The sequence below is a fragment of the Urocitellus parryii genome, chromosome 9, assembly GCF_045843805.1.
Source record: "Urocitellus parryii isolate mUroPar1 chromosome 9, mUroPar1.hap1, whole genome shotgun sequence".
In the NCBI taxonomy this organism is placed as follows: Eukaryota; Metazoa; Chordata; class Mammalia; order Rodentia; family Sciuridae; genus Urocitellus; species Urocitellus parryii.
This window is the reverse complement of record NC_135539.1, coordinates 131,497,355-131,522,802: the sequence shown is the minus strand read 5'-3', so window position 1 is coordinate 131,522,802 and position 25,448 is coordinate 131,497,355. Positions and strand designations below refer to the sequence as shown.

At 48.3% G+C, this 25,448-nt stretch overlaps 1 protein-coding gene across 1 annotated transcript; it reads right to left on the bottom strand.

Moving 5' to 3' along the window:
- Window positions 1–542: 542 nt before the first annotated feature.
- Window positions 543–25,448, bottom strand: Ncf2 (neutrophil cytosolic factor 2). The gene is made up of 15 exons (XM_026392858.2): window positions 25,078–25,448; window positions 23,159–23,241; window positions 17,681–17,789; window positions 14,896–15,030; window positions 13,836–13,943; window positions 12,364–12,423; window positions 11,166–11,209; window positions 9,149–9,290; window positions 8,880–8,948; window positions 7,911–7,986; window positions 6,343–6,368; window positions 5,829–5,980; window positions 5,612–5,723; window positions 4,085–4,259; window positions 543–1,691 (listed from the first exon to the last, which is right to left on the bottom strand). The coding sequence occupies exons 1-15, from the start codon at window positions 25,249–25,251 to the stop codon at window positions 1,579–1,581; spliced, it is 1,578 nt and encodes a 525-aa protein (XP_026248643.1). The 5' UTR covers window positions 25,252–25,448; the 3' UTR covers window positions 543–1,578.

Here is a 25,448-nt window from a genome sequence, read left to right as displayed (position 1 = left end):
GACTCTTGGGGCAGGGCTCCTCGCCTTGTCATCCTCTCTGTGGAGTAATGAGGAGGGGAAGGAGAATCTTCATCAGAAATTGGTTTTGTGTGGTAAACTTACTTTTATGGGTTGATTGTTTGGTTTGTTTTGGGTTTTGTTTTGTTTTTTGTATGTCTGTGCGAGACCTGCAGCTGCTGAAATCAGCTTTGCCTTTAATTAAACCATGTTCTCTCCAACCACATCTGTGTACGGATTGTTTCTTTTCTATCCTAACAGATTCAGTGTTGAAGGAAATCCAACTTAAAGAATTTCACCTATGCAGAAGTAGTCTAGGGAAGAGCAAAGATGGTCAGAACTTGCAGGTTTATTTTTGCTTTTTGTATCATTCAAACAAAATACCAATGAATTATTATCGAAAGGGAGGCAGAAAGAAACAGGTTTTCAAAATTATTTTATTTAAGGAAGAATGATTGACTTTTGTAAAGGAACTATGTAATACCCACTATTTTTATCCCTGTTCTGTTAAAGAGTCAATTCAGAGATAGTTTATTCTTTGGGCCTATAAAATTCACTAAATCTGGTTACCATCAACAGTAATTACTATTCTTGGCCTTGTGGTGGCTTCTCTTCCAGTTGTGTTCAGAATTCCAATTGGTGGTTTGCTGGGCCTTCAGCGGTGTGCTGGAAGCCATTGCTCACACTGATTGTCCTTTCACCTTGGTGCTGATTCACTCGTAGTTCATTTCCTAACTCTGCATTTCACAAGCACCTACACACTTGAAAATGTGTTAGCAAAGCCGTACATAGCTACATGAAAAAGGGGCGGAGGAAAATTAAGGTCAGGTCCTAAGGTCTAGTATTTATTGAATCCTTCACCTGAGTCAACCCCAAATGATGACCAAATAAAACTGACATTATGTATCTCTCTTATTAAGATAATACTATAATGTGTAAAGTCATAGACTACTATTAACCAACTCAAGTATTAGCGGCAAATATTCAATATTGAACTCTTTATAAAAATGTCCCTCTGAGAAGGCATAAAGGGATGTAATTCTAGTATTTTAGTTCTTTGGGGAATTGAATGTTATATTCTGTGGGAATGAAACTTTTAGTAAGAAAAGAACAAGTTAGTTTTGTCTGTATACGCCTTCTGAATAACTTGTGAAATTGCTTTCAGGCCTCAGTATGTGATATTAATGATACAAGAAGAAGAATGTTTCCACTGAGCTCTTGAGCCTGGACTCTGGATGTCTTGCTTTATTTTTGTGAGATAAGATTTTTATTGAGGTATCATGCATATAAAGTGCACCAATTACACATGCAACTCAATTTTCACAAAGTGAACCCATCTGGATAGCTAGCACTAAACAAAAACCATATTGTCACATCCTTGAGGACCCCCTTTCATGTACCAGGAAATCTTCATCCTGAGAAGATCTCATATCATTGTCTAATAGTTCAACTTTAACAGGGAAAATTTAGGTTAATGAACACTTACAAACTGTAATGTTGTAGTATAGTGTACGTCAGAGGTGTGGTAAATCTTGCAAACAAATAATAGACTTTTTTCTTCTTGGTAGATTGTGAAATATCCTAGACTCCTCTAGGAGTGTTCTCCAAATCTGTAGTTGCACACTCTTCAACAAAGGCTTTAGGGAAAATGCCAACTTTCTCTTTACACTCCCCTTCCAACCATTCTTCATTCACTGAAAAAAAGGGAAAGTAAATATCGGTTACTAAATCCAGAGGAGGAAAATTACCCCCTTCAGGTATTCCATGCTTTTGTCAGTAACCCCTCCCCCACATTGTGGTAACGGGGAAGGTGGTGTTGGAAAGGGATTTGATGTTAGAGTGAACATAGGTTTTAGCATCTCAGTGATTTTTGTCTTAAACATGATAACGGGTAAAAGAAGAATGAGTTGAATTTTTGTAAGTATTTTTTGTTGTAGATGGACACAACATCTTTACATGGTGCTGAGGATTGAACCCAGTGCCTCATACGTGCAAGGCAGGTGTTCCACCACTGAGCTACAGCCCAAGCCCTGAATTCTATTTTTCAGAAAGTTACCAGATAGAGAAATAAGGTGAAAGAAATGGACCATCTGAGCTTTGCTGGGAATGTTCATTTTGATGACAGAAAAGGGGGCATGCCATTGGTTAAATATATTAAAAATGAAAGTTTCCAATACAGAATTCATCAAAACAGGAGTTAGAACTAGTGATAGTTTAGTACATTTTATAAAATATAAGAATTTTAACATATTATGTCCCGTTGTCTCATATATGGAATTCCTATAAAACAAATTGAGCAACAAATATGCCACTTATAGTAACTTTGAAATAAACTTTTTTACCATTCTTTTATTAATGATGATGAGTTATATGATGAACTCCTGATTATGATTTCAAAACAGTGCAACTATGTCAATTTCATTGAAATAATTGTAGAATTGAGAACTTGGGACTTAATGGGTTCATAGCCCCTTTCTTGAGCCTTTAATGAAAAATAGATGTATGAGGGTGTACATACGCTCAGACTTAATAATTACTCAAGTTTATCTTTTACTCCATTTTGCTAAGGAAAAGGAGGCCCAGAGATTATTCAGAGCCATTCTACCAGTAAATGTTAGATGACTTGGGTATAACCTCCAAAGCCCATCTATCAACCACACAAGCCACTCAGAATTCATCTTTGAGTGAGTGTAAGACAGAGCTCAACTGCACGGATCCTGCCCTCAAGAGATTCTGTAATTAGGATGGAGTGTGGTTGAGCGTCAGTTTTTCCAAGAGTACCCTCAGGTGGTTTCTTAAACCAGTTAGGTACATATCAGAGTAGGAAGTACATTGCCTTCTCTTCCCAGGGTTTTCTTGCATATGTATGGTTTGGGCTTTTGTGGTACTAGAGATGAGTCCTAGGGCTCCTGCATGCACGGGCTAGGCAAGTGCTCTTCCACTGAGCTACATCCTCACCCTGCATGTTCTCTCATTTTTATCTCATCACTGGCATACCCAAACAAAAATTGAAACGTTTTGAAGAGTTTAGCTGACTGGTTGATAGTGGTCCTTAGAAAATGGCACTGAGGTTCTCAAGATCCAGTTTCCAATCTCCCCTGAATGAAATGCACTGCAGGGTGCTCTGCTGCTGTTTCTGTTTGAGTTCATTGTCACACACTTATATATTCATTAACTTCAGAATCTCTCACTGATTTCTTAATCTGTTGGGGTTTCTACTGTAATTATAATGGTTTTTCACTACTTCGCATCACTGAAGCACAGCGTTTTAATCTTGTGATCAAGGCTTTTCAGGATGGGAATCTGTTGCACCCAGGTAAATAAATGGGACTACCCAACCATGAATTAGGACTGTTTCTTAGAGTGTAGGCCTGGATCACCTGGGAGCTGGTTATAGAAGTACCAATTTGTGGGCCCCTCCCTAGGTCTGAACCAAAATCTGGGAAGCAGGCGAAGGAACTCCATTCAGGAGGCTCTTTAAGGGATTCTTGGGCATACTAAAGTTTTAGAATTACTAAATTAGAACTCCACTTTCTTTTTGTTCATTTGTTTTGTGGGACTGGGGATCGAACACAGGGCACTTAATTATTAAGTTATACCTCCAGCCCTTTTAATTCTGAGAGCCCTTTTAATTGCTGAAGCTGGCTTCAAATTTTGTAATCCCCCTGCTTCAGCTTCCCAAGTTGCTGAAATTATAGGCATGCACCACCATGCTTGGCTCAGATTGACTTTTTAATCTTTTGATCCCTAACGGAATCCAGAGAGATTTTTCAGGTAAAATTTTTTTTTTTCCTCTCTTCCTCTTTGGGAAGTGTGTGACTTCATAGATCTATGGTTTGGTATAAAGGCAAAATGATTCCAGGCAATTTGTTAACTCTTGGAGTGAAAATCCATGGTTCCAAAGCTCAGCTGTCTTTTAATAGCAAAATCACATCCATGTTGCTTCTCTATTAGGACAGACAGGGAAAGGAGATTGAAACCCCTATGAAGTTTGGTTTGAGGGATATCAGTGTTTACTTCTCTGTGCCCTTGACCTTGTTTCTGCTAATGTATGAGTTGAGTTCTGTGGTCAAGCAGTAACACTTACCTGTTGATAGAACCAGGATTACGTCCCCTTCCTGGAATTCCAGGTCCTCTGGTTGGGTAGCCTCGTAGCTGAAGAGTGCTACCACTTGGCTGCCTTCCTTAAACTGAGGTTCCATTTTCTGATTAGAATCACATTTTTCATGTTCCTTGGATTTGTCTAGAAAGCCTTGGTCACCCTGAAATAAAGGCCCTGTTAATTCAGTGAGAGCCAACTGACTTACTGCCTTCAGGCTAACAGATGATGACAGAGCATTCAACAGTGATCCCTGAGCCTGGATGAGTTCCAAAAGACTGCATTTGGAATATGGGGAGGGTTAGGTACATATAGCCACTAAACAGATTAACCTCATCACGGGGGGAAAAATTCATTTTTAAAAATTATTTAAGTGAAATTGTTCACATTTAGAGTAAAGAGCCCTTTCTAGGCAAATGTCTGCCAACAGGTAAATAGATAAATGGTGGTCTTCATGCTATGGAATACCAGTTAGCAATCAAAAGGAAGGGATTACTGGATTGCTGAAAGCTAAAAGACCATATATATTGTATAATTCATTTATAATGAGATATATAAGAGAACAGTATATTGACAGAAAGCAGACGGATAGTTTTCTGGGGAGGGATTAACATCAAGGACGCTGGGGGCTTTCTATGGGTAGTTTTTTTGGGGGGGAGGAGGGGAGGGGCCAGGGGAGTGTGGAGTTAACATCCACAACAGAAAAGAAGGGCAACTTTTCCTCTGGAGATTAAGGGACAAACTTCAAGCATGTTACCTCCTGGTTACCAATTCTAGCCTCTCACTTTACTTCTGATTCCTATCATTTTTACTTGAAAGGTAACTTACAAATCTCGGGGCTCTAAGATAACCTGCCCTCATCCTGTCAGTACAGCCTGGTGCCTGTGAACACAGCCAGGCTCTGGAGTCAAAATGCCTGCCACAGCCCTGGCTCCACTAGGGACCAGCAGTACAACCTTCGGCAAGTTGCTTGACCTCTTTCTGCCCTGATTCCTGATCATGTACCTCGTAGAGTTGTGACGATCCTAAGAATTCATATACAGAACATGCTGGCACAGTATCTGGCCGTGGGAAGTTCTTGGTGATGTTCGCTATTAATAGGAGGCTGTTGCCCTAACCATCTCTTTGTGAGATAAATTGTTTTCCTTCATTCACCTTCAAGTACCTCCCCCATGGAAGCTGAAGATGAAGAATGGCAGTGACCTCAGCCTCGAGCTGTGATTTTGCTCCAGCCCTTGTCCTATAGTGATGTGCATGATGCGTGTCCTAAGTAGGCCTGACAACCATTGGAGGGTGACCAGGCTTTGTGTGGGCAGCTGGGCCTCTGGAACCTGGCTTTTTTTCTCTTGAGTTGCGGGGGGGACCCAGCTGGGGTGAAGATGCAGATAAAAAGGAGTCAGAGCTGCAACTTATTCCCCACCGTATCCCCAACACTAAGCACACGCTGTGGTGCCTTAGGAAGGTGCATTGAGGAAGTGGCTCAGTGGAAGGGATCTTAGGGCTCACTGCACTCACCACTGTGTTCTCACACCAAAGAGTCAGGCAGTAGTTTTTCACGTGGCTCCAGGCATCCTTCATGTTTTCTTCCGTAAGGTGCACCAGCTCATTGCTGTCCCGGGGCCTATAGCTGAGACCACAAGTAAGGACATCAGCAAGGAAGACACCCCCTCTGTGCTCTGGGCCAGCACGAGGCCCACAGCCTGCCCCTGAGTGCCCCCTGCAGGTAGCTCACCTCAGCTTAGTGTGTTCTGGCAGCAAGTCCAGTTTCTGAGACACCACGTCCTGGACCTGGCTGTACGGGAGCCCAGGCTGTGTCTCTATGACCACTGTGTACTTGTAGTGCACCTTGAGTGTGTAGGGCATGGGGACGCTGAGCTTCACTTCCTGAGGGAGGAGGAAGCAAAGGGAACTCCTGAAGTGTCGCGGCTTTCAGCACCATCCTAGATCACTGTGGTGCTGTACTTTGGCCCAGGAAGTAACCCAGCTGCAGGGAGAGACTGGCAAGCCCAGGTTCCTTAGTGTCCCGCAACCTGCAGAGGTCCTCTAGGCCACGGAACCAAAGTTGGTCACCTAGCTATGAGCTAGGACAAAATGTGTATGGGGGGTGGGGGTGGTGGCTGAGGGGGTCCCCAGCCCATGGACTCTGCCAGAGGGCACCTGGTTCCACCATTCCCTTGGGACTCCATGGCTGACACCTCCAGCTCTTCCCTCTTCTCCCACTTGAAGCAGTGCAAGGAAAAACTCACCTTGAGCTCTTCTTTTTGTTTCTGACCTAAATGGAAAAGGTAAGGAGTAAAACAAAAGAAGGTGGTCAATGAACTCTCCTGGCCAGCTAATGGAACCCCTTAGGATGCAGCACCCACTTCCTGCCTAGAGCCTCAGGGGAAATTGTTAGCCATAGGGAACTGTGGGAAAAGCTCACCCTGGGAGAGCATGAAAGTCACCAACACCTGAACAACCCCAGCTTCTGCTTCTAGGAGCCTGAGGGTAATTTCAAAGGACTAGCACATCCTTACACCACAGGGGTTAGCACAAGTCCCCAAAGTCAGTAAACCAGTGGGACCAAAGCCATGAAAAGCATGTGAGTGAGGGATGAGTCAGAGACCTCAAGAGACCTCAAGAGGAAAATAACCACTTATTTTTTACCTTGTCCTATATTTTTTGTATGTTTTTTAACATACATAATGTATTAATGTAGTGTGCATATAATTTATTTGCAAGAAATAGAAGATACTATAGGAGGTGCATTAAAAAAAACAGATCTTAAGCTCGGCTGATTATTAGAATAATTTGGGGAGTTTTTGCTAAAAATGCAAATAGTTTCATTCCTGTCTTTAAAAAAAAAAAAAAAAAAACAGAATCAAAGACCCAGGAATCCATACTCTTAAAATCTTCCTAGGATAATAAGTCATCCTTAATGAACCTCTAGACAGAAAAGATTAAAAAAAAAAAAACTATAAGGATATGGTGGGCAGGGCAATTGAAGAAATTTACATGTGGAAAATACATTATATGAAGTCATTATGTTAGTGCTGAATGTCCCAGATCGTGTTGTGGTCCCACAGAAGACTGCACTGTTTTTAGGAAAGTCAAGGCTCAGGGGGAAAATGAGAGAGAGGGAAGCAGGGCGAGTGCTTGGTGCAAAATGGAAACAATTGGTGAACTTAGGTGAAGGGCATTCTGGTATCTATTACACACTACTTCCAACCTTTCCGAAGGTTTGCAATTTTTCAAAATAAAAACACGGGAGGGTACAACCTGAGTGATTCTGATGACCAGAGGTCAAAGACAAAGCTCTCTCTATGAGAACGTGCTTAAACTGCACCAGTAACAAAAATCCCTCCACTTCCCCAGACAGCCCTCTCCACCTCAGGGAGATGCTCCTGGAGAAACAATCTCCCTTTCACATCTGCCACGGCTCTGTCCATGCCCCAGGGCACTACAAAGCAGTTTCTTTCCAAGGTACAGCTCCTCAGATATTTTAAAAGCCATCCACGTCCCTCTGAGGTGAAAAGGTGCAATTGCTGATCCTTTTATTCTGTGAGTGGTTCTGAACTTATCAAAGGAGGGGTTTGGTGCCTACTTGAGGGCTGACACACTGCGCTGAAACCTGCACATTCACCCACGCTCCCAGGGTTCTGGAGCAGGCAGGGAGAGGGCGTGGGTCTCGGGTTTGGGGTGGGTGAGTGCAGGCAAGAGGGGGCTCTGGGACTCTATGGTCATAAGCTGTTCCTAGAAGAGAAACCAGAAATTCCTGGGAGGTGGGGAGAGCACCTTAGTCGGAAGCAGCCTGGAGTGCCCCTGGGCCACTTACCTGGAGACAACTGGGGTCTTCCTGGGGCACTGGAACTAGGAGGAGGTGGGATTTCAGACTCCAGGGAAGTTTCCTCCTGGAAGAGGTAGAAAGAGATGGTCAGAACCCTCATTAGGACAAAACTCTTGGGGGTAAGGGGTCATGAAAGGAGCCAGATGCAAATGACTTTCTAAAAGTTGGGGTGGTGACGTCACTCAGGAAGACTAAGGGAAATGCTGGCTGAGAGAGGAGGCAAGCTTGGCCCAATGAGGTGGAAATATCACAGTAGAAATAGACATCCTAAAGCCATCTACGAAGCCTTTCCACCTTGCATCCCTTCCACAGTACTGGAAATCCACTGGAGATGGGGTAGTAGGCTGTGCTCTTGTCTCAGTTGCAGAGGGCACAAGAAAGGAAAAATTCCATGTCCCATCTGCATCACATTTGAAACTTTTCAAAACACCTGGATATGGTGATGACCAGGAAGGGCTGAGCCCCTATACAACTGGTCACAGGGTCTGGAGGGAGACAGGTCCCGCTGCCATGGGATCATTTACACATCTACTCAGGGCCAACAAAGTACACTGTAGTCTGGCAGAAGGGCTGGGTAGCAGCTTCAGAGGCAGCGACTGCTCTGACTCAGCGCTGCTCTGCAGCTCTAAAGCTCTAAAGTGCATCTCACCAACCAGCATGTTGACTCTTCTTCCTGATGAAGAGGCCAGATCTAGGAGGACTAGCTCTTGTCTACTGTAGGCTCTGGTTTCTAAGTCACCCCAGAGGTCTCAGAGATGGATGGGCCCTGTGGGTCCTCTAGATCCCCCACTCAGCACATCTTGACCATTTCCCTCATCCCCAGGTTCAGCTCTGAGCAACTTATCCAGCCCAGGACCAACTAGTGACAGCACCAACATCTCTTTCACTACCTTCTCCCATCCAGAGGGAGTTCTGCAAAGGAAGGGAGGAGGTGGGTGGGCATTAGCGTTTGATTACCTGGGGCTGCTGCTGAGGGTGGATTCGAAGCTCGACAGGCTCCAGGTAGTTGCAGGGAACAAGCCCCTTCTGCAGCCCAGCGTCAGAGAATCAGAAAGAAGAAAACAAAAATATGCTTGTCAGTGTCCATACCTCAGAAGACCAAGAGCTTCTGGGAGGGATGGCACACAGACAGGAGAACCTGGCCACTCTGCAAATGAGGTGGCAGAAAGCCCTGCCATTGCTGCGGGGTTCTTGTGGCCTTAAACCTCCCCCCATCCTCTGAATACCTGCCCATTGAACATGACCGTGGCCCAGTTATCATTGCCCTTCTTCAAGACGAAGACGATGTTCCCTGGCATGACCTGGAGCTCCTCTGGTGTCTCAGGCACGAACCCAAACAGCACCCGGTGAGCTTCCCCTTCCAGAGCCCTGCAGGGGCAGACACAAGATCCACTGCACTGTTGAGCCTGGACCACACCCCGTCATGTGGTGCTGTGGGACAAGCATAATGGACTTGGAGGCAGCAACTATATGAATACTATTTTTTTTTCCTATACCTACGTACACAACTGTAGGTATAGGAAACTAAACACTTCACATTCTGTGGCTAAAACTTTTATAGTTTGAGGTATGACAGCAAAACCAGCACAAATTTCTTTTCCCTTCTTCACAATTTCACAAATAGAAGAATTTGTTCCTTTTGTAGATATTAGCAAGGTCAGCATTATAACTTTTTTACCCTTATTAAGGTGAGCACTTGCTTCTTTCACTTGAAGCAAGCATTTTACAGCTTCTCTTTATATAAGCAAATTGCTGGTATCACCACCCTTGAGCTTGCTTCTTGAACGTAAGTGATACTGAGATAATCTTGATTGCATAGACAGCTACTAAACAACTAACGGGCAGGTAACATATACCGAATGGATACACTGGACAAACCAAATGGATGATTGACAGCTCAAGAGTGTGAAGTGTGAGTGAAATTTCATCCCACTACCCAATGGCATGCAACTAAAAATTTATGATTTGTTTATTTCTGGAGTTTTTCATTTAAGATTTGTGGACTGTGGTAGATCATAGGTAACAGAAACTGGGGAAAGCCAAACTGCAGTTAAAGGGGAGCAACGATACATGCAGTGGGACAAGAATAAAAGACAAGGAATGACAGGTTTCTGCTTGTTTGAATAAAGTCATCCAGGAAAACTTTTTAAAGAATAAAACAAAATAGCTATAGGTAATGGACCTTACAATCTCCTCTCTTCTGAGGAGATTTCCTGGCTGGGTAAGCTTGGCCAGGTCCCAAGTGTGGGCAGAGATGGGTCATGGGGGTGAGGCAGGGGACTGGCTAAGGTGGAAGTCAGGTGAGAGCAGCTGAGCAAGGAAATGGATGGTGAATTCTGAGGGAGGAGAGTCTCCTCGGGCAGCTGGGGCCAGGGTAGGGGCAGGAGGATGAGGATGGAGAGAGGCGAGGCGTGGGAAGTCTGAGATGTGTGCGGAGGGTCCTGCAGCTGCCTTGCTGTGCCAGGCACGGCCTTCCCCTCGACTCTGCTCAGGGTCCACTCGACTCCTCCACACTCTGGGGCGTCTCAGTGGTGCACTTTGGAAGGTGTGGGTGAGGCTGGCTTCAAGGTCCCCAGTCTCGGCCCACACCGCCCTCCCTTCTGATTCCAAACATCCCAGCTTTTCCTGTAGGGGACACAGACTCCTGAGCCAGAGGGTTAGAGAGGACCTCGTCCAGCTGTCACCTTGGTACTTGCTCTCACTTGGTACTGTTCTAACCTCCTTTATGGTGTGGACGCTCGGCTTGGGCTTGCTTTTTTACGGAGAGGGAATTCTTAAGAAAGCGGTAGGTTACCTCACTCTTTGCTTCTCGTCTTACAGAAGGATGACTTCCTGTTCTTGAGTCCTTCCTCTTACTTCTCAGAAAACATGTGGCAATAGAGAATGGAAAACCCCCACGCAGGAAAGGGGGTACCCATCTAGTTTCCTGACTTCAGAGACCTCTGACCTCCACCTCTTCTCTGACCTGGGCCATGTTCCATGGGACCTTGGACCTTGCTGCCCTTCAACAACCCCTCAGTGTGTGGGTGACAGTGCCCACGGACATGGGGACACCACAGAGCGGCAGCCAGGCCCCGATGCTCTGCCCTGCTCCAGTCGAGACCCCTCCTTCCTACTATCACTCTGATCTAACCTTGGAAACAGACTTAGACCTGACCCCAGCTTCAGCTCCTTCACCCTCTTAACACCACCGACACGGGCTTGGCGATTGGCTCTTCCACACTTGGACCTGAATCAACTTACCTGAAGATCTCTGGGGTTTTGGGTCTGGGTGGAGGCTCAGCTGCCTGTGGTACATTCAGGAGAAATGAAGAAGGGGAAGACAGCGGGGGAAGCAGGGGAAAGAGAGCAGACTGTTAATGGTGGTTGGAACATTCTTCCAGACGAGAGCATCCAAGACTGCGTCTCTGACTGATGGAACCCTGTCTCGGGGGAGGCACGGTGTACCCTGATGGAACAAGGCAAAGTTCTCCCTCTCGCCAGCTCCCGGCACATGGGATGCACATGAAGCCAGAGCTGGTTTCTGGAGGTGAGCCAGCACAGGGCGACGTGGCATCAAGGGAGGGCTTACGACCTTGAGCTCTGACCTTTTCCCAGGACACTTTCCAAAAGTGTTCTATAATTAATGTCTGTGGTATCACGTGCCATGTCTGGTATTTAAAATCAACTCAGGATCCGCTGATCAGGAAAGAATCTGCTTTCAATACATGTTCTCTCTTCTACGCTGAATATCACAGAGTCTGGTCCTCTGGGTGTCTGTCCCCTCTGGTTGTCCTTAGCTGAACTGAAGCCCAGCAAGGCCTTCTTCAACTTTATGGCGAAAGCTGAGGTCCAGCAACCCACACACTGGCCTTTCCGCATCCCTCTTGACTTATCCTGTGCCCCAGAGCCCCAGCATTGGTCACCCTCAGTGGCCCTGGGAGTGTGACTGCAGCCTGGGTCCTCTGGTCAGAAACCCTCCCTCAGTCGGTGCTGACCGAGGTCTCGCCCACCACAGTTCCGCCACAGCTGGGCTCATGTATATACAGGGGAGTCTCCTGAACACGGGCAAATGGATGGTACCAGGATGGCCCAAGGCCTCAAGCCCTGGGCCCACAGGATTCCCCCACTAACCACTGACCCAACAAGAGTCAGAGGCCCCGGGTTCGATCCCCAGTCCTGCACATTAATAATAAAAAGCCTTCCACAGCTTGCATTTCAATTTTCTGAGAAAATGGTCAAGGAAAGTTTCACAAGATAATCAACTGATCTCTTTGAACTTAGAGAAGTGAGAACTGGTATTTTGGGGAAGCAGGAGGACATGCAGTTACGCTGACCTGGGCTTATCCCCCCATGCCTTGGGAGCTGGGCCTGAGAACGGGCAGGTGGACACTCTTAGCGGCACCCGTAGACCTTACAGTAGGGCCGCTCAGCACTGCCCTGAAGACCCAGATCCACTCACCTGTGGTTGCAGAGGGGCAAACCCGGAGAAGCTGTCTTGGTCCACCACAGACGCCACAACCTGGAATCAAGGGCAGCGGGGCGTGAGGGCTCGGCCAGATGCTTCCCCAAGACCCCTCCTTCCCCACATCACAGGTCCATGCCCACTCGTGCAGGTATCAGAAGAGCACAGTGGCTAAGGGTCAGCCTGCTGACCTCCGGATCAGAAGTTCCAGTGACCAGAGAGACTAGTACTCTTCTCACCAACGATAACCCAAACTCGCTTTTTAAATTTTAATTTATTATTACTATTAATTTTCAGGGCTAGAGATCAAACCCAGGGCCTTTTAAATGCTAGGCAAGTGCTATAGCACTGAGCTACAATATCCCAATATTTCTCTCTCTCTCTCTCTCTCTCTCTCTCTCTCTCTCTTTTTTTTTTTTTTTTTTTTTTTTTTTTGGTGCTAGGGATTGAACCCAGGGCCTGAGCTATATCCCCAATGCCTTCTCTTGAAAACAGAATTTTTAAATTGAGGTGCAATTCATAGAATATCAAATTAATCTTTGTAAGTGAACCATTCAGTAGCATTTAGCAGATTCACAGTGCTGTCTAGCTAACACCTCTACTAGTTCCAAAACATCTTCATCACCCCTGAAGAAAACGCTGTACCCATTTAGCAGTTAGTCCGCATTCCCTTAGCCTGGCAACCACTACCTTGTTTTCTATCTCTGTGATTTATCTGTTCAAATATTTTACATAAAAGAAAGTTTATAACATGTGATGTTAAATGTGTGGCTTCTCAGGCACAGCCTAGTTTTCAAGGCTCATCCATGTTGAAGTATATATCAGTACTTTGTTCCTTTTTATGGCCGTGGAATATTCCACCGTGTGGACATATCACATTTTGCTGATCCATTCCTCCATGGACAGACATTTGGGGTATTGCCGTTAACCTAGGCTCTCTTGGCCTCTGCCACTGTGCCAATCCCAGCTGCCCAGCTATCGAGCACCTTAGCCATCCAAATGTATTAAAGTCAGGTGCAGTTTGGAAGGGGACTGGTGAGACACTTTGAATCATGGCCAAGAGGATTTCTAACCCGATTCAGAAGGAATCCAGTTTAAGAAGGAGTCTAGTGAGGGCTGTGGAAGTGGAGGGAGTCCTCAGAATCCTGAGAATTGAATGACAGAACTGAGCCTAGGACTGTCACGCTGGTCCTTCCCACAGTTAGGAGCCCGTGTGGCTGTGCTTTCCTTCCCCTGGATCAGCCCCAGCCCTCAGCACCCGGAGAGCCACCCTCAGGGATCACTCATCAGGTTGGGAGGGAGGAATGAGAAGGGGCCTGGGGAAGATAAGCCCAAGAGGTTGCCCCGTCCTCACCAAGCAATGCCGTTGTCCACACAGCCGCAGAGGACACCCCGTCCTCCAAGGTCCTTCCCACCTTGCCCCGCACGACCTTGGGCACAGGACTCAGGTGGAATGTGATCCCACCTACCGTGGCCTTGCCCAGGTAATCCTTCTTGGCCAGCTGAGCCACTTGTCTCTCGTTTGGACGAAACAATCTTCCCACGGGGATCACCACAGGCTCATACAGCTTCTGTTTCTGAAACACAGACGGCAAAGGACAGTCACCCGTCACTTAGCAATGGCAACACCCTCGGAGACAGGTGCTGTCTGGTCATTGTGTGAACGGCACCAGCTAGGCTCAGTTCTGTCATTACTTCTCAGGATTCTGAGGACTCCCTCTACTTCCACAGCCCTCACTAGACTCCTTCTACAACACACAGCCCTAGATGCTACGGCCCCTGCTGGACATGGGATCGGCCGCTGACCAAAATGTCAAGAACCTTCCCTTGCTGTCTTGGGACCAGCGTTGGTGATATGGATGTGACTTGAACACTCTTCCTGGTGTTTTAAACATCTTACTTAAGCCTGGTGTGGTGGTGCACACCTGTAATCCGAGTGACTCCAGAGGCTGAGACAGGAGGATTGTAAGTTCAAGGCCAGCCTCAGCCACCTAGCAAGGCCCTAAGCACCTTAGGGAGACCCTGTCTCAAAATTAAAAAAAAAAAAAAAAAGAAAGAAAGAAATAATAGAAAGAAAGGGCTGGGGGTGTAGCTCAGTGGTAAGGTGCTCCTGGATTAAATCCCCAGTACCTGTCCCAGCAAAAAAAATCCTATTTAAAACTTCATTCCCAACGTGCTCAGACTATCATTCATTTTTACTATTTATGCCTCTAATCAAGACGTTTGTGGAGGGCCATTTGTGCTGGCTCTGTGCCAGGCTGCTAGGACTCAAAAGCAAGCAGCCTCTGCCCTCACAGCCCTGCTCAGCCTCCAACATCCTGCTGCCCAGGGGTGCAGGGCTGCCGAGGATCCCCACTACAAGGGCTTCAAGGGCTCTGCCACCCTGTGCTCTTGTCCTTGGCTTCTCGGCCCAGATTCAAAGCTTCAGTGGCCTCATGCTGAGCGTGGAGCAGGGCAGCCCAGACTCAGCCCTGATGCAGCAAGAACCACAGTGAGAACCGTGGAAACCTCCCCTCCCCACACACCTACCCAGACGCTTTCCATGGCCTTGTCGATCTTGGAGTGCCTGGGCTCAGACTTCATGTTGGTGGCCAGTGCGAGTTGCTCTTCGGCCTTCTTCCATTCCTCCTTCTTGGCATAGAGGAAAGCGATGTTGTACAACACCTGGAAAGGCAGAGGCCGCAGCAGAAAGCTTGAGGCTCCTTCCCACCAAGGTGCCAGCAAAGGGCACGTTACACACAGGGCATGGCACCTGGGACACTTCCCCTCCCAGCTCCCCTGGGGGGCACATCAGTCTTGCTACCCAGTTCTGTCAATCACTAGCCTGGTGCTAAGATAGCATCTCATGGTGTGTCAGTCAACATCTCTACATTCTTCCCAAACCAAAGGGGGCCCAAGGGGACAAAAGCTCAAGGGGACTGTGTGGTTTTAGTATGGAGATGAGTGACTTGCCCAAGGCCCCTTGAAGAGGCAGAGAGAGGAGTGTGACCTCCCAGTCCAGTTCCTGCCTCTGAGCCTGCGCTGAGCCACAGGACAGGTGCAGGGTGGAGAAGATTCTAGAACAGGAGTCTCACTGTAATCTAGCAATGTATATAAGGAAGCTCCAGGGGCAAGGTGCAGTGAAGCAGGAAGAGACAGCAAAGAGTTAGGCGAGTGCTTGTCCTGGGTGGGGAGGTGGCAGGTTAACCATCGTCATGTTCCAGGCCTTTAGTTGAGTTGTAGGTTTCTAGATGTGCGTTTTATTATCATGCAATGCATCACAACTTACAAATAGGACCCAATCTTTTTTTTTTTTTTACTTTACAATGGTATAAAAGTAATGTGCATCCAGCAGAAAAGGTACTGCAATTTTTTAATTTGATCTTTTCCTGGTCCAGCAATATACACTACAACAGACTTGCACTTTGGGTGGCGGCAGTGAGCCCCAGCTCCCAGTAACCCAGCCATCATGGGGGAACAGTCCCCACCCTGCAGTGGACCATGTTGCCAAGCTGTGACGGTCAGTAAGTCAGGTGCATGACATGCATTTTCAACTTAGGGTACTTTAAATTTAAGATGAGGGGGCTGGGGCTGGGGCTCAGTGGTAGTGCTCTTACCTAGCATGTGTGAGGCACTGGGTTCGAGTCTCAGCACCACATACAAATAGATAAGTAAATAAAATAAAGATCCATCAACAACTAATAAAAATATTAAAAAAATAAATAAATAAATTTAAGATGGGTTGAGCTGCACAGGTCTGGAAGCATCTGTATGTGCTCAGCTGCTCTTAACCATGGGTAGAAAGGAAAGCAGAACTCGAGGGGGCTCAGAACTTCCTGTTTGGTTCTCAGCCACCTTCTCTTGAAACCATTACCCACAACAATTTTTGCGACTCGGTGACTAGAAAAACCTTGAGACTCCTTGACAAGACCGCTGTGATTTCTCAGAAGGCGAGGAGGTGAAACCCAGTGGGATAAGAGGAACGGAATTAGAAATAGAGAAATGACTGCCACATAGAGGGCCTCAGGTCCCCAAAGATGGAGCTCCACTTGCAAGGAGACCCTCTCAGTCAGCATTTCCTGTTCCTCGGGTCATTTCAACCTCTGCTACAGGGAGGATGTCCCTTTCATGGAGTTCTGCTGGGATGCCACTGGGGCACGATCCTTTCTCCAGTGCCACTTGACCCCCCGACCCTGTGTTCCGTGTAAGTGGTACTGGGGTGACTGGCAACGTTGAGATGGTTTCACCGCCACAACTGAGGGTAGGGTGCCTTGGCATCTAGAGGGCAGAGCCCAGAGGCCAGCATCACCAGGTCCACCGTAACAGCTCGCCTCTAGCACAGCCAGCTCCAATACCAAGCCTCATCTGTCCAGTCTGTGAGAGGTAAAGAAAAGCCGCTAGCCTGCTCTAGGGCTGACATGAGGCCACATGTCCCCAGGGACCCTGGGCAGCTGTGGACTCTTATTTTTAGCCCTGAGTGACCCTGGGAACACTTGACTTCTTGTGCCTGAGAAACTAAAGCAAGGAGACTTTTTTCAGCAATTATTCTAAATAAAGATCCTTGACATTTGCAGGGATTTTTGTTTTTAAAGTTACGGGTGTGGACTTGGGGGCAGGAGGGGGTGGGGAGGTTGGTTTGGAAAAATGACATGAACCTGCCAAGTCATGTCTGTCCTTTCTGGTGATACAGAAAAGAAAGTTGTCCTTCTATGGAAACCTTGACCTAAATTGGTGCTTTGAGCTGTTCTGGGAGCAAGAGGGGACAGATTTGTACCAAAGTATCCTCCTTTTCTCTTTGGGTGTCAACCAAACACATGGTCGAGACCACTGATAGTAGGAGTGTGGTCTGGAAACAGCAAGGTCACGGCAGGAAGGTGCTGCGTGGAGAGTGAGGCTGGGATTTTGGATGTGTGAGTGCTGAGCAAACAGCTTGTCAACCTGGATCGCTAAACAAAACACGCCAATTATGATGAATGCTTTCTTAGGGTGACACAGTCCTGTCATCTCCCTGTGAGAGCCCATTGGGCTCATTTTTGCCCTTGGAGCCTAATATTAACAAAATTCACACCAACTAATGACTCTGATGACCCTGAACTCATTTGAGTCTTTCTTCCTTTCTTCCTCTTTCTACACTGGGGATCAAATGTTGGGCCTCACATATGCCAGGCAAGTGCTGTACCACTGAGCTATCCTACCAGCCCATCCAGATCTTCTTTTTAATGGAAAACCTGAGCCCTGAGGCACGGGAAGCAACATGGCTTTCATAAGCCCCTGGAAGTCGCTGCGGACCACTGAGTATCTCAACTGTACCTACCGGAGCCATCGGGGCCCTTACCTCACAGGCAAACAGCTTGAACTGCAGCCCCAGGATCTTGTAGTCTATCAGCTGGTTCCCTCGAAGCTGAGTCAAGGCCTCCTTAAGATCTTTAATAGCTAAGTCGTATCTGCAGGAAAGAGGGCGAAAATAAACCCGTCCCGGACTCGAAGGAATAAATGCAAAAGCAAGTGTTCCTGGGTCTGTCTCTCCCATCTAGCTCACTGGGAGAAAAGGCCTTTCAGATTTCTTGATTCTGTAGTTCTTGTTCTTGTTCTTGGTGGGAACTCTCCCTGGGGCTGGGATGCCCCCAGTTTGTCCCCGGGATTTTCTTCTCTATGGATTGTTCACAGCTCTCACCTTTCTGGCCACCTGGTTTATCACCTTCAAATACAGCGCCTATTCCTTTCTCTGGAGTGCTCCAGGCAGAGCCACGCCTGCCCACCTGCATCCTTGCAGGTCTTAGAGCTGATCTGAAGCACAGCTGGCTATTTGTACCCCACTCACCCCCTGTGTAAGATCAGAGCAGCCTGGCACAGCAACGAGGGGTGCTTCTCACAGCTGTGACACCACCCTCCTGCCCACAGCCTTCTCCAACTAGGCTCTCCTTCCTGCTCCCACCTCCTCCACACATTTGGAAAAAAGGAGGAGGTAACTACCCCGGCGGCCAGACGGTACTTCTAATGTTGCTCCTGGCACGGCCTTGCGTTCTGTTGAGCTGGCATTGTTGACTAGCTGAAGGTGTATTAGGGCTGCTATCCTTGAATCGCAACAGAGAAAGAATCCCAGACACACAAGGTGCAGGGGTCCAGTGGGCAGGACCTAGATTCACACTTCTCTGGAAGCCAACCCAGGCTGTGGCCTAGCCCTGAGCTCCAGAGGCCCTGGGGAGAGAGAGCCCTTGCTGGGCTGCAAGCCACCCTACCTATGGCTCCTCTCAGCCCCCTTGGCTGCTTGGTTGTGACCCCCACCTGAGCAATTGAGCTGGGAAGCCCCCAGGCCACTGTGATCAGAGCTGCCATGTGGGACTTGTCTTGCAGTATGGTGTAGGGAAGGACCCTGGAGCGGAGCCAGGCGTTAGGCACCCTATCCACAGGTCTGCCACTAACTGGGAGACCCTAGCAAGCTACTTCTCTGGCCTCAGGGGCACATCAATAATATGGGAGCATCCTGTATACAAGAAGCATATAACACGAGGAGCTTGCTACTGTGTAGTCCCAGATCCAATATCCGAAGTCAAGGTAAACTGAGCCTGAGTCCTGGCAGGCTCTGCCACTGATGTCTGGTGACCTGGTGACGAATGGCAAATGACTTTGCTTCTCTAAGTGTGCTTCCTCGCCTTTAGAATAAGAGGATGCTAACAGTGCAGACCTGAAGCGTCCAGGCACTTAGGACCTGGCAACTCAGTCACTCATTTAGTTCTTGGGCTCTGAAACCCCAGTGACACCCTGCATCAGTCATTTATCACCTGCTCACTTAAAGCTCTCTATGGCATTAGATGTTATCAGGAGATTAAAAAATTGACTGTGGAGAAGTGGAAATCTGATCTGGAGGAGGCTTAGAGCTGACCGAGAGGGCTGGTGGACCAAGAGAGTCCTAGGAACACGGACGCCGGGTGTTTGGGGTGGGGACTTGATTTGCAGTCCCAGGTAGGTTTGAAGCAGCTCATAGCAGGGCATCTATGGGTGGGAGGGGACAGCCTGGGCCTGAAACAGGACCGTGGTTTCTCCAGGATCCTTGTTCACACAGATGATTGTAAAATGCATTAAAAAAGTGCAGGCCGCTCTGGAAGACACACCGGGCATTTCAAGGCCTCACCACACGTCTTTCAGGCAATCCTGGAAAGGGGGAGAGGTAGCTCCACCAAGGCTGGGCACTGGCTCCTTTCACCACACAGAGGAGGGGGCAGGTGGAAGTGCAGGGGTCCTGTTCCCTCCGCAGCGGCCATGCCAGGTCTCAGAAGGTGCTCTCTGAGTGCCGGTCAGCATCGACCTAGGAACGCGCCTTCTTCCCTGCTGAGTTCGCTAAGCAGATGGGTTTCAGCTGAGAAGAGACCCACCACCCCCTGGCCGCTTCCTGTTTTTGCATGAGCCTAGCAAAATCCTCCTTGTGATTCTCCAGCCCATGAAGTTGTCTGGGCCCCATGGGAGGGAGAGAGAAAGCACTGACAAATTATTCCGAGTGCTTGCTTTAGGGGTGGGGGGAATGGGCTAGAAGGGATCCCTGCTAACTGTCCCTTCTTAGGAGCTCTTCAAGCTCAATCGCTGGCCTGGCGGCCCCCTCCCTCCCTCTGCAGGCCTTCCTCAGTCCTCTACTTGCTGACCTGGAGCTGCACTTAGGAGTTGGTGGGGGTCCACTCTGACACACAGCTCTGCTTCCGGCTGGGCAGGTCTGAACAAGCTCAGAATGAAAAGTCTGAAAAAGCTCGTCAGCCTGTGCCCCTGGAACCTGGGAATAACCCAGACTCCTTTTTGCCCTTCTCCAAAGTTCCCTTGGGTGCCGTTTAGAGGCCTCCTGAGGAGCCAAGGAGCTGTCTGCTTCCTGTGGCTTCTGTGAGGCCCTGGAGAACCCTGGCTGTGCCATGCTGTGCCCTGGCCTCCACTGCCCCTGCAGGAACTCCCTGCCCAAGGGAGAAACACGCAGAGTCTTTTTGCAGGCTCAGAACTTGAGAGGGTTCCTAATCATCATTTTTGAAACAGACTCTGTAAAGGTGACCGTTGAAGTTCCTGCTTGTTCCTCTGGGGGGACCCAGGTCCTGCCCTTTCCGTTTCTGAGTCAGCAGGGAGCAGCCTGCCGCTGGCCTCTTTTAGCCAGGTCCCTCTAAAGGGTCTGTGATTCTTCTCTTTCCACACCCCTAAGATTCAATGAGGCACAGGGCTGAGAGCCCCTGCCCCTGAGATGACAAGGCAGCTCAGCTGGTCGTCCTGAGACACCACCTGCCTCTTCAGATACACGCTCTAACTCTGTGCTGTTGGAACTTGATAGTGACCAAAGAACCAATAACAATCAAGAGTGGGAAGACGGAGAAAGGAGCACCCTCCATGACGTTATCACCCGAGAACAAATCCCACTGTGATCAAAGGGAACTCCCAGCCCACTCGGCAAGAAGCCTTCTTTAGATCCCCACAGCACTTAAAAATAGCACTTACAGCCTGGTGGTGCATGTCTGTAACCCCAGGGATTCAGGAGGCTGAGGCAGGAGGATTTCAAGTTAGAGAACAGCCTCAGCAATTTATTGAGACCCTATTTCAAAAGAAGAGGGGAGGGAGGGGTGCTGGGAATGTGGCTCAGAGGTGGAACGCCCCCGGGCTCCATCCCAGGGCTTACAACACTTGGCCACTTCTTGCGCCACAGTCACCAGTGTTGGTGGCTCTTTCTCCCCTTTTAATCTATGAGTTCCTTGAAGCAAACACTTGCTCACTTTCATTTATCAACTCAACAAGCATTTATTGAGTAACTACTGCCTGGACTGAAGTTCCAGCGTGAAGTTGTGAAGATTACTTCTCCTAAGGGACACAGCGTCATCGTGGAGAAGACGATCACGTAAGCAAATATCTGCCATAGACCAGAAGATGTCATGAAAGGAGGCACAAGGGAAGGTGTGGCTCCACCCCCGAGGTCGAGTGTGGTAAAGGCATGGAGGATGAGTGACGGCCGGCAGCTGCTGGACCGCAGAGGAACAGGGTGAGGATTGGGCCTGTGTCCTCCAGTAAGGGGAACACTGGGTTCCCAGGCCGACCTCATGGATTTCCCTTTTTTAAAGATCGCTCTGGAACATGGGGAAATGAGGGTCTCACCCAGGGCAGTGACAGGCAGATGAGACAGAGTCTGGAGGTCACCCTGACAAGGTCAGGACTAGGGGCATTCTGGGTTGATCCGGGTACAGATGTCCTAAGCTGGGTGGTTACAAATGGAGGCCAGTACTTTGGGAGAGGGCAGCCTTGCCCAGAGATAGACAGCGAAGGTTCGCAGGAGGATTTCCAAGTCGATACCCCCTGAGATGGGACATCACAGAAGGCATGTGCTTGCCTATTTTTTCACGAAAGAGAGCTCACTTGTGTTTTACGTGATCACTTAACAGCCACTGTTGTGGTCATACTAGGACAAAGGGTTGAGAGCAGAATGTCAGGGAGGGGCACCAGCTCCTCTGGATTGGTCAAAGGACAAGGAGCCAGGTCAGGGTGGAGATCTATGTCCTCATCAAAGTGCTGCTGAACTATAGATTAAATTTGCTAGATTTTTCTCTCGGTTTAACTATTATCATGTGGAGTAACAGAATTCTGGATCTCATTTCTAGATCCTTCTAATTCACTCAAAATCTCAGCCTTCCAGCATCTGGGGTCTGTGGGCATTTTCATGTGGGAATTCCGTCTGGACGCTGAAACTCCTGCCCTCTCCCTCCTACCATAGGTTACTGAGGCTAATTAAAGGGACAGCCTTAGAGTTTGTCTTTTGAAATTAAAAACAGGGTGGAGGATGGGCACTTGGCCTCCCTGTATGTTATATCCATCTGGAGAATACAGAGGGTGCAGGAAGTGGGGGATGAGAAGGACATGAAGAAAGGGGACAGGCAGGGACAGTGCCAATAAAGGAAAGAGCCACGTATCTTATCCCAGTCGCACGCAGGCTCTCTCTCCCAGATGGTCTCTGCCTGTGCTTTTTCTTTGGGGAAGACTCCTTACTCATTCAGGTAACTGGCTACATCTCCATCTTTGAAGTCCTCTGAGTGCCTTGTGGTTGCCCCTAGCAACCGCTGAACACACAGGACATTACCAGCTGTGTGTCTCACAAACCCTAGGATCAAAGCCTTCCAAGGTGGCACAGGATCAGAGCCAACCCCTCCCCCATCCTCTGCACCCCTCCCCATCAACACCCCGTCCACCTGTACCCCAACACACACCATGCTAGGACCAGACTCACTGCTAGAAAGTTCTTCAGTGACCTGAGCCAAATTCCTCTTCCCTAGAATATGTGCAACTGATTGGACAATTTCCATGAAGAATGAGTTTTCTGTCACTTAGAACATTTTTCCTCTGTTATTTATATCTTGGGTCTTTAGTCATTTGAGGCGGGGAGTAGAAACTGAGACTAACTTTCACTTTCTCATTATCTTTTTACTAATTATTTCATATTTACTGTAAACACCCTCCCCCCAAAAATGCAGATTGGATGACAGAAGAAAATGAACTTCCTAATCATTCCACCATCCAGAATTACCAAGAATATTTTGGTGACCCCATCAGGGACACAGGCGGGCGCCTGCTGCTGAAGAGCAGGGAGGTTTCTAGGCCCCTGTGAGTACGCACTGTGGATTTATAATCCGGGCAGGCCTGCCCTCCTCCCCACGGGAGCCTCGGCCTCAGGTGCTGATTCTTGCTTCACTTCCCGAGAATGGGCCAGTGGAGTCTTTTCCCAACAGAGGCTGGAATACCAGGCCCAAAAGCTCCAAGACTCTTCGGGTTTCCCTCCAGACTTCCAGGGCAACTCTGGACCACTTACTTCTCTGTCTTGTAGTAGAGCATCCCGCGTTGGAAGTAGGCCACTGCCAAATGCTTGTCCCGGTTGATGCTTTTGGTAAAGGCCTGTGGAGAGAAGGGTCCACACATGGCCATGGAGCAATGAAGAAGAGGGAGATGAGCCAGAGTGGGGAGATCAGCAAGGGGCATGAGATCGATAAAGGTCAAGGCACCAAGAAGCCTAGGGCGTCCACACCCTGGGTCAGAATGCCCTGGATGGTCACTTCCTCATTGCATGGCATGTGGCCAGTTATCTGATCTCCATGAACCTCGGTTTTCTCTCTGTGAAATGGGGATATCACTACCTGCCTTTCAAGATGACTGGCAGGAACAAAATAGTCAAATTCATTAAAATGCAAATAGTATAATTAAAATACATAAATCATTGTATTTGTGATATAAATGTATTATATAATTAAAATAGTAACAACTCTCTCTCTCTCTCTCTCTCTCTCTCTCTCTCTCTCTCTCTATATATATATATATATATATATATATATATATATATATATATATATATAACATTTTGGCAGTAAGGGCCCAAGCATAAAAACAAAGGCAGGCAGAGGGACTGAGAGGGCAGGCGGCAGGAGAAAGCAAGGGGAAACTAGGGCAGTGAGCGTGGGAGCCGAGTGGGGTGCATCGGTCTGGCCTGCTGGCAAGGATCCCCCACCCAGGTTGAAACACAAGCAGACTGTGCAGCTTGCCGCTGCCTTCGCTAATCTCTTCTCCCCAACAAGCAGCCCTTGGTCCCCTGAAGCAATCAGGTGCACGGTGCTGTTTGCTCAGCCCCTTGGCAGGCCCAGAGGGAGGTGGAGCAGCAGCAGAGGGTCTCCTCACAGGCCCTCAGCACAGTTTGTGTCCCCTCTCTGGAGCCTGAGAGCCACTTGTCAGATGGGAGAGCGTTTGGAGCCCTGGGTCTCTCCTCCCATCTAGAGGGCGCGACTGAGGCTTGCTCACTGCTGCTAACAGGATGACCTGGTTGGTTAAGGAGTACCGAGGAGTAATTATTTGTCTACACCTTGCAAAAGGCTGGCAGGACAGGGTAAAAATCAAAAATTTAATTCGGGATGGGAAGTTACACAGCACTTTAATAGTTGGTATCTCACTTAATCTTGGTGATATTTAAAGTCTCACGATGCCAAAAGACAGAAGCTTATAATGGGCTTGTGTTATGATATAGGCCCAGAAGAGGTAGAGCTGGGATTGGATACTAGATCTTCTATTCCCAAACTCCGTGCCCTTCCACCTTAGCATAACCAATCTAAACAAGTGATAATTGAGAATGCTCAACTGGTTTGAGGGCATTCAAGAGAGAAAAAGTATTTTTAGAAAATGTTAAGCTACCCCATACCATGCTTGTGGCCGACACCTCTAAACCAATTGTGGTATGAATTCCTCTGACAGCCTCAGAACCCTTAGAAGAGTGTCCCGTGTAACGGATGGGAATTGTCACTGGGGATGGAACCTACTTTTCACCCTGATCTCTTGGGCAGGCAAAGCTGATGCATGTGACATTCTTGGAAAGCCATAAAGGGCACCTAAGGATCAGGTGTGAGACAGTGATAGACATCCTGTGTCCAGCAGGGTGGCTAGAAGATGTCATGGGGAGTCTTCCTAAAGCTGTTAAAGAATGGTTGCAGGATGGTTTGGATTTAGTAGATGGAAAAGAAAGGAGAACAGGCCAGCGACCTGGCTGCCCACGAGAACCACCAACCGCAGGGGAGCTTTCCCAGGGGTGGCTCCCGGCTCCTCCTCACACCAATTAAATCAGGACCTCAGGGGGTGGGGCCTGCACAACTGGTTCTTTGCAAACTCCCTGGAGCTCAGGTTTCTAAAGGGCAGGGGGTGGGGGCCGTAATTACAAGGCAGAGAGGAGACCCAGGAGGCAGCTGTACTCACCTTCTCGGCTTCGGGCATGTTTCCCAGGATGGTGTGCATGCAACCGATGTTGAAGCAGATCCTGGAGTGAGGGTCCTGGACGGCACTGAAGGCGTCCAGGGCTCTCTTCCAGTCCTTCTTGTCTGCTGCCAGCACCCCTTCATTCCACAGGCTGATGGCCTCAGCCAGGGACATGGTGAGGTGGAGACCAGGAGGCCAAGAGGGCGACCAGGAGACGACGGGCAGGGCTGCCCCAGCGGCCTTGGTCTTCCGTCCCCGGCGTGGTGTGCAGAATGGGGCCTGGCCTTCTTCGTGTCTTGGGACACTTTTTAAGGTTGCGAATGTGTCAGGAAATGTCCCCACCTGTCAGCAACCGATGCATGACCTGCCCA

What these genes read in the sequence shown, in the direction of transcription:
- Ncf2 (XM_026392858.2), bottom strand. Translation starts at nt 25,251, where the DNA reads ATGTCCCTGGCTGAGGCCATCAGCCTGTGGAATGAAGGGGTGCTGGCA. An exon ending in CTCTACTACAAGACAGAGAA is followed by an intron (nt 17,790 to 23,158) that starts GTAAGTGGTCCA and finishes TCTTTCCTGCAG; the next exon opens with ATACGACTTAGCTATTAAAG. An exon ending in ATTACCTGGGCAAGGCCACG is followed by an intron (nt 12,424 to 13,835) that starts GTAGGTGGGATC and finishes CCTTGATTCCAG; the next exon opens with GTTGTGGCGTCTGTGGTGGA.